The sequence below is a fragment of the Cariama cristata genome, unplaced genomic scaffold (genome assembly GCF_000690535.1).
Source record: "Cariama cristata isolate BGI_N322 unplaced genomic scaffold, ASM69053v1 scaffold13462, whole genome shotgun sequence".
NCBI lineage: Eukaryota > Metazoa > Chordata > Aves > Cariamiformes > Cariamidae > Cariama > Cariama cristata.
The window spans coordinates 24,340-33,431 of NW_009605600.1; the positions used below are offsets into that span (position 1 = coordinate 24,340).

The window sequence follows — 9,092 nt, forward strand, 5'->3', positions numbered from 1 at the left end:
CTGTGAAATGACCCAGACTTTCCTCAGGTTATTCGGGCTTTAAAGACCTTAGTCTCTCAGCAGGCGAAGATGCCACCAGTTCTTGTACCGCCTCTGTATGCGTGGAACCAGATGTAAATGACTTTGGCTGCTGAATCAGACTTGGCTAAGCCGCAGTAGCTCTCATGTACTAATGATGTGGCTTCAACTAAAAGCATTCCCCTGCAGAAAATGGGAAAAATTCAGAAACAGAAAGCCTTTACACACCAGCAAGAAAGTCACTCAGCCTCTCTAGGGTTTTTTTCCAAGCACCAATGGTTACGGTAAAGCTATACATTGCAAATCCTGAGCACGATGACTGAAATGGTTCATCTACACCATGTAGCATCGCGGAACACCTCAGAGACATTTCATTAAACTGCTGTTTTTCTAACTGAACAGATGCCATTGCTTTTGTTCTCCTTTAATGGCATTAATCCTACAATAACAAAAAGAAACTCCAAAATTTCAAAACCAAGACAGCTGCTTTCCTTTCTCCACCCACCATCCCAGCAGCTCATGAGCCAGAGCAGAATAGCTGATCTAAGTTAAATCGTGCCACCTTTGGCACTTAAAGCACCTTTTCAGACAGATGACAAAAGCTGGTTACAGATTAAACCGTTCCATCTTTCCACGCTGAATTCCCTTTAAAAGCACGCAGGTCTCAAGGAAGCTGATAAAAGCTGCAGATGCATGGCCATGCAGCCTTCATCCAACCCTCCATCTATCTCCAAACCAGTAGGGCAGGACACAAAACTCGCAGTGGGACTTTGGGGCTGGGTATGTGGGTGAGTGTGCAAGGAAACTAGCACTTTCTATCACTTTCCTGCTTTCTAGGATCTTTCATCGCGACCGATCAGAAACTGCTGGTAGTATTTCAAGCCCCGCATTTCTTGGCGACGGGACAATGACCATTTGCAGGACATCTCCACATCCTGTTTATCCCGGTTTCCCCAGGAAGGCAGATGAGCGTTGCATTATCCTACACCCTGGCTGCTCAACCCAACTGACACAGACTAAAAAGTATGAAAATAAAAGAAATCAAATGTGTCACAAACCAGCAGGGTGAGAAAGAACAGTGGAAGGGGAAGGAGCATCTGCTTTGGGAACTTCAAGTTCATAAAAATCTTTCTTCACATTCTCTTCTCCAATCCTATTTGTTTTGTCCAACTAGCTTTAACTCCGGGTTGGAGTCTTTTTGGTTGGTTGGGTTTTATTCTGAGTTGGAAAGACGCTGTTTGGATATTTGCCAGAAGTCAGTGAGGTCACATACATCTTTGTTAAGAAAACTGATTCTTTAAACAAAGGTGATCTGTTGGAGTTTCTGGAAGTATTCAGTAAGGCATAGATGAAAATAAATTGGGCTGAAAAAGCTGCGAATGAATACAGATGAAACTCTGATTAATGGTCTAGCTAAATACAATATATGAGAACACGACCACCCATATGGAAGACAGAGACTGGGACAGTTCCTCAGGAATCGGTCTGGGATTAAAATGCCACTTGTGACACTGTCAGTGAATTATTTTTTTAAATTTATCATGTATTCCCATACATGCGTGCCCAGGCATATACACACATACAGATATGTTTGCATGCATGTGTTTAATGCAATGTCCTAAAGATATTTGCTGAAGCTAAAAATTTGAGAGGCATTGTCAGTACAGGAGAATGATATTAAAGAATGAAATGACCAAACAATATTGAGGAACAGAGTAATAGAAAAAGGGGTAATGGAATCAACTGTACAAAATACAGTCATGCACTTAGACAGTAACAAGAAGAACTGATGCCACAAGGCAGAAAAATCACCAACTAAAATACAGAAAGTATCACAAATTCCTCAGAGTCACAAATTTGCTGCAAGCACACAGAAAGCAAACATACGAATAACGTTACAGGTCACATATTTCCAGCAAAGATAAAGATATACTGATGCCGCTCTACACGGCAGAATGGACATCGCCAAGGTCAGGGATCATCTACTCATGCATCATCTGTTCTGTGCTGGAAGATGAAATCCTAGCCCTTGAGTGACAATCTGAAGCATTACCACAATATAAATAACAATTTAATTGCCAGTACTAAACAAATGAGATTGTCCTAACAGTGTTCTAAGCACCCAAACAACCTTAAAATGCTTCCTGGGCACAGCAGGGATCTCCAGCAGAATAAAAGGTCTTCAAGCCAATTAATTGTAATTTGAATCCCTGTCACAGAGCAGAAATCAAACATCATGGAAGATCGTAAATATATATGGATGCCGACACAGTTACAAGTAGGTTCTGCACTTGTTTGGCTGCAACAAGGGCATTACCGATATAGCTCATGACCTTTTCTGAGCCGCCCTGACAATAAACGCCCCGGTGACAAGCGGCGTTCCTCAGGGGTCGGTACTGGGACCAGCGCTGTTTAACATCTTTGTCGGCAACACAGACGGTGGGGTTGAGCGCACCCTCAGCAAGTTTGTGGACGACACCCAGCTGGGTGGCGAGGTCGATGCGCTGGAGGGAAGGGATGTCATCCAGAGGGACCTGGGCAGGCTGGGGAGGTGGGCACATGCGAAACTCATGAAGTTCAACAAGGCCAAGAGCAAGGTCCTGCACGTGTCGGGGCAATCCCAAGCACAAATACAGACTGGGCAGAGAATGGACTGAGAGCAGCCCTGAGGAGAAGGACTTGCTGGTTGATGAGAAGCTCAACGTGACCCAGCAACATCTGCTGGCAGCCCAGAAAGTCAACCGTATCCTGGGCTGCATCCCAAGCAGCATGGCCAGCAGGTCGAGGGAGGGGATTCTGCCCCTCTACCCCACTCTGGTGAGACCCCCCCTGCAGTACTGCCTTCAGCTCTGGGGTCCTCAGCACAAGAAGGACATGGACCTGTTGGAGCGAGTCCAGAGGAGGCCACGAAGATGATCTGAGGGCTGGAGCACCTCTGCTGTGAGGACAAGCTGAGAGAGTTGGGGTTGTTCATCCTGGAGAAGAGAAGGCTCCAGGGAGACCTTAGAGCAGCCTGCCAGTACCTAAAGGGGCCGACAAGAAAGCTGAGGAGGGACTTTTGACAAGGGCAGGGAGTGATGGGACAAGGGGCAATGGCTTTAAACTGGAAGAGGGAAGATTTAGATAAGATAGGAAGAAGAAATTCTTCCCGGTGAGGGTGGTGAGGCAGTGGCAGAGGTGGCCCAGAGAAGCTGTGGCTGCCCCATCCCTGGAAGTGTTCAAGGCCAGGGTGGGAGGGGCCGTGAGCAACCTGCTGCTGGAAGGTGTCCCTGCCCAGGGCAGGGGGGTTGGAACTGGGTGGTGTTTAAGGTCCCTTCCAACCCGTACCATTCTGTGAGTCTATGAATAAACACTTGAAAGATGGCCTTCAAACATAAAAACCCAAACCAGTTGATACAGGTGTAGTATGCACCTGCAAAAGAGAGGTAAGGATGGCAAAAAAAAAAGAAAAAAAACAAAGGGTAAAAGAAAAACCTACTCCAATGGCAAAGAACAAGAGCAGATTAATCTGCACAAGGGGAAGGGGTGGTTTTCTGTTAGTGATGCTGCCACCTTGCAGTTCTTATTTTAGGGCTCATGTACATTAAAGGAGACCAAATGTTCTGTAGAGTTGATAGGGACTGTAAAAACTAAACATGAGCAACTAACACACGAGTCAAAACATGACAATCTCAACAAGCTGCCAGCAAGAGATAAAGCCCTTTTTCTGTGCCTGTATGTGTATGATATGTATCTACGCACATGAGGCACTGGCGGCAAGAAAAGCACAAAGGGTAAAGTACTTTGCATATTTAGTGAATCATTTATTTCTCTGCTGAATTTCCAAAATACATTTCTATACAGATACTGCATCCAACATCAAGCAGTATCACTTAACTAGCTTAGAGATCCATTCAAACAGGTGTCAGCCTTAATGACAGACTGACACAACAGAGCAAAACAAATATGGAAAGTTTTTTTCCTCTCGCAAGTATTGTTTCTTGGAGATACTCAAAAATAAAAAAAAAATCAACTGTTAATAATAAGCAGCTCTCTGCTCTTCCTCTTCCTCAAAAAAAGACCCATAAAAATACTGCATTGAGCTCAGTCCACCAGAGAATTCCAGGCTTAAAAGAAAAAAAAAAAATTAGAAAGATATTACCACTAGAAAAACAATAAGAAATGATCTATTGTTTTTGTTGCTGAATACTGTTGCATAATCAGCACTTGGAAAAGCTGACAGGGTTTGAAATAATTTCCACTGGCACGTTGAACTGTTTATAGCTCAGAAAAGTCCTGAGATACTCTGATCTTGACAAATCACACCAATCTGTTTTTTTCTCCTTCCCTGACACGGCAATCCCAAGTTTGCTTTTGCAGTCAGCCAGTCTCTAACTTCTGCAGTTCTCTCTCTCTCTAGGCAACCTGCATGCATGCAATATCAAGGCATCTCGCCCCATACTATGCTGTACAAGAAACGGTAAGAAACATGACTGCAGGTCTTTATTTTGTCTCCTTCCTTTCTTTTCAGTACCCTTAGGAGTACTGGAGCAATTCTCCCCGCAGTTACAGGCAGAACACGAGGAGACAGAGCTTGCAGTTCCTAGCTTGATACCCGAGCCCACTGACCAATTTCTAATTCTGACAAAAAAAGAGGGACAAAGAAAAGAAGGGGGGGAGCAAAAAAAGGGTTTCCCATGCAGAGGACAGAGCCAGCCTCGCCCTTTTGCTGAGAGAAAGGCCCGGGGTTATGTGCCCGGCTTGCCAGCTGGCCAATTTATAGCAGCACGTGCTTCTTTGCATCTAGGCAAAGGGGATATGGGAAGGAGCCAAGAATACAGGGGGAGAGGAGGAGTCAGGGCCATGGGCAGAAAAGGAAGGGGAGGAAATTTACAGTGAAGGGGAAATGTAAAGGATTATAGGAGGGGAAAAATATAAAATCAGAGAATGGGGAAGAGGAGAAGAGCCAGACATTAAAAACATAGGATAAAACTATGAAAGTCCAGCTTCCATAGCTCAAGAAATACTCTCTCAGAGGCAGCTAGATTTGTCACCTTTCTTTGCCACTTCAGACATCTTGGATCAGCTACCAAAAGCCCTCATCTCATTTCTTACTAGTTTTAGTTTACGCATTAATTGTTTCAAGGTTCCTAGACGTGACTACCACTGCAGGGAAAAAAAGAGATTGGGGACAGGATTGTGAATATAGGAAAATTTTCTGTGAAGGGCAGGGGGGAAGCTACGTTCTCAGAAGTTCCTCCCGATGTATGGAATTAACAGAATGTCTCTACCTCCCGGCTAGCTCCTTTCGAGGTTTATATTTAAATGCTCTCTGTCCGACTCTCTGCACAGGGGTGTTTCTTACTGATATGGCTCAGACCCAATTCACAGTCTTGCAGGAAAAAGCCAGGACTAGGACAGACAAGCTAACGCTTTCTACCACTAGCAAGACTGAATTCAGAATTAACTTTTGCAAACTATGAAATGAGATTCTTCATCTGCTAAAGCTTTACTTCAATTCAACCAGCCCAAAACCGAAGCCAGTGTTCGGCAAGAATCAGCGACTCTTCATTTGGCACAAGGAAACAGCAGTATTGATTGTGTAATCCACAGCAAACCAGGGGAAGCGCAGGCTGACACAAGCAGAAGGTGTTCTTGGAAGTCCTTGTACTGTACGTGTCCAGGCAGTAAACTTGAAACGATCACTGACTCTTCCATCTTCTGTACCCTTTTTTGGCCGTGGCCCAGTCCACCTCCTGGAGGTGGTTTAACCCTGGAACAAGGTCCATTGGACCATTACCGGATGAAGATAAGATATTTGATAAACGCACGCTACCAACCTTGTTTGTTCGAGGGTTTAACATTAGTGGCTTGCCTTTTTCTTTCGTATGTGCACTGCGGCATGCCATCGCACAGGGAGTGGCAGCTACTCTTAGTCGGGAGAACATTTTCTTTTTCTTTAATACTGCAACCTGGGAAAAGGAAAAGAAAATCATTCAGATACAGAAGCAGTGGAACTAATGTTCAAATTTGTAGGCCATCTGTTGTAAAAGAAATAGGTACAAGCTAGATAAGACTCTTTGCTCTAACACCGTGATAATAATCCAAAATTGCCTTGCGACAGCCAGGAGGAAGAAAAAGAAGAAAGGCTTTACAACAACTATAAGAGCACAGGAGTGAGTGAACAGAACATATAATGTGCGCTAGCTTCATGCTGTGGGCTGCAGTCAGCCAGCATTCGATTCATATATCGTCTTATAGCTGCACCATAAACCTAGAGCAGAACTGCTATTAGCAAATATTAACCTTCTGTGGTGACCCATGCCACTGGCACCAGTGCGAATATCAGGAAGGACAGAATGACTTGGGCTAGTGCAGCAAGAAAAGTTAAGCTGAGTTTCTCCAATAGCTTTCCGACAATGAAATCTTGTGGCCTGAACAACAGAAAGGAAAGAAACGATGTCTATTAGCATATTAAAACTGGATTAGAACAAAATGTAGAATTAAAATGGTCACAAATTCACTGTACTCTGGATTCCATGCTTAGATTTTTTTAAATTCCAAACCTAAAAAAAAAGGTTATTTTCAGAGAGAATATCACCTTTTCAATAAAGGATACGTTTCCCTAACCAAACAAAAAATTTGTTAGTACCACTCGAAAGCTTAGTTCTTAATCTCGCCAAGTGATAACCACTCTCAAATCCATTTTATTCAACTATTAATTGCAAGCTCTTTGGAGCAGAAATTATCATTTCTTACATGCTTCTATAATGCAGTACCACCAGGGAATGCGTACCGGCCTCGTCTCTCAACATTATTTCGCCAACGCAGAGAGACAATAGCAATCACAGCGAGACCTTACATAGGACCACGGCCTGTCTGAAGACATGTACAGATGGCACGCTAGAAAGGATAGACGTACACGGCTCGGATGCAGTATCACACAAAATCCTGACATGGGGAGAGGGAAAAAAAAACAGATCTCTTTAGCAACAGGCCTATGCAGTCAGTGGAGGAAGGCAGAGATCCAGGATCAGCGCAGCAGGGAACCCTTCTCCCTCTCCATTGCAGCTGGCGTGGGTGGGGGAGCCCTGCAGCCGGTGCTCCATCGTCCCCTGGCCCGGCTATATGTCCGCATCCAAGACACACGCAAGGACAGTAAAGCAGGTATGAGACATTTTTAAGGAATGAAATGATGCATGGTTTGGATTTTTAATTTCTTCCAGATGGACACCAAAATTAGATTAAGGAACAAAACTTCATTATCTTAAACATAGCCTGAATACTTTAGAAGACCTTTCTATAATCAAATTTACACATAATCAGCTTTTAAGATGGCAGATTGATCTTCCAAGTTACAATCTGAGGATTTTCTTCAGAATCTTTCCAAGCATTAAAAGAGCACGCAAACATTTAAGATTTTTCATCATCAGTTACACCCGAGTTTCTCTCCTACCCATTACGAAGCATAGAGGAAAGCAGCACTGACATTCCGCGGGATCCCTTTCTCTCATCCTTTATTTGTTTGTTTAGGCCTTGCAATTGAAAAAAGTTCCACTGAAAACCCATGTGTTTAGTCATTTTGTGGTAAAGAACATAAATTTACTGTGTGGAGACAGGAGGAATGGAAGCCTTGCCAGCACTACAAACAAACATTGCTTTTAACATGGTAATTCCTCCCTAAACCAGCTAGCGGTGGACTAAACACAGCTGGTCTGCCAGAACTCAGGGCAGCTGAAAATGAGGATCAGATAAGCAAAATTAAATCTATGCTGCAAAACAACCAGCCTTTAGGAATGGGAAATTCAGTCTTAACTGCTTTTAATTCTGATTGCTCATTTGCCATCCTTACACAATCGCAAGTCCGTCTCTTCATGCATGTGAGGGTAAAAACGATCTGTGACGAGCGTCGCAGCAAACCTCAGCCCGCATCTCATCAGTCTGGTGTTAGGGTGGCTTCAATCTGTCATGAGCAAATACCTTAAACAAGAAACTAAAAAGCAGGCCAAACACCACAGCTTATCTTACTCTAATTAAATTTAAATTACTTTGTTGCAATTAATGAGCATTTAAGGACCAAACAAGATTGTGGCCCAGATTTCTCCTAACTTGATCCATTAACTCTCTAATCAATGAGAGAGAAAAAGACTTTTCAGGGGTGTGATTCAAATGGCACAAAGCTTACTTCCCTCGTTCCTCTGTGAGAGAGGAGATGTGCTCCTCTCCTCTGAGGTGCCATACAGGCCCCTAAAATGATTCTCTCGGTGGGGGTATCTCAGATGACTACGATACATGGGGGAATGAGCCTTCATTTTCCACTCAGTCCCTCTGTTTAGATCCAAGAGATACGATCCCAGTTAATTTATATCCAGCATAAAACCTGACTGGTTACTCAGTCCTGAGCTCTCCTTCCTCTGCTCTTCTATTTGTTTCCTATTTCTGTTTCATCTCCCACCCTGCACATCCCCTCTAACTCCTCCTGTCACAGATTTTTAAACCCTTTTTAGCAAGAATCTGCCTCCAGAACACAACATGACTTACCTTGAAGCCACAAAGCCAGCATCCTTCCCCATCCCTTGTCCATATTCCTCCGTAGGAGTGCCAAGAGCTCTGTGCTTTGCCTGCGTGGCCGTGGCCCTCCACGACTCGCCTACCCTCTCCTCCCTGCTCTGCTGGCCACCAACCTGGCAAGAACAAGCCACCCATCCGCCCAGGTCCTTCTGCTTTTAAAGTCCTAACTCCTCCTCAAGAATACAGGCGCAGGACAATCCAGTAACCCTTACAACTAAAAAAATCAAGGCGACTTCTATACACACCACCAGTGGCTTAAAGCTTTTTAAAACAGACCTCGCTGATTCCACTGTGGCTCACACGATGGCTTGAGTCAGACGCAGCGCGGGGTTAGCCATAAAAGCAGCTCACACCAGGAGTCTGGGATTACAGCTAACAGCTTCTCAGATGAAAATACCTGAGATGCAACACGGTCCGACGGACACCGCTTCTCCTCCAGCCTCGTGGGAAAGGCAGAAGGGACACGAAGCCTCATTCCCGGTGGCTTGTATTTGCCAGCCCTGTTTCTGGGAAGCACTTTGGGC

At 44.4% G+C, this 9,092-nt stretch overlaps 1 protein-coding gene across 1 annotated transcript in view; it reads right to left on the bottom strand.

Moving 5' to 3' along the window:
* ME2 (malic enzyme 2, NAD(+)-dependent, mitochondrial) overlaps positions 1–5,945 on the bottom strand; it is a 24,908-nt gene extending 18,963 nt beyond the window's left edge. Inside the window, exon 1 of the mRNA XM_009696035.1 lies at positions 5,838–5,945. Coding sequence (XP_009694337.1) covers positions 5,838–5,945 — 108 coding nt within the window. The remainder of the gene's footprint in view (positions 1–5,837) is intronic.
* Positions 5,946–9,092: the final 3,147 nt, after the last annotated feature.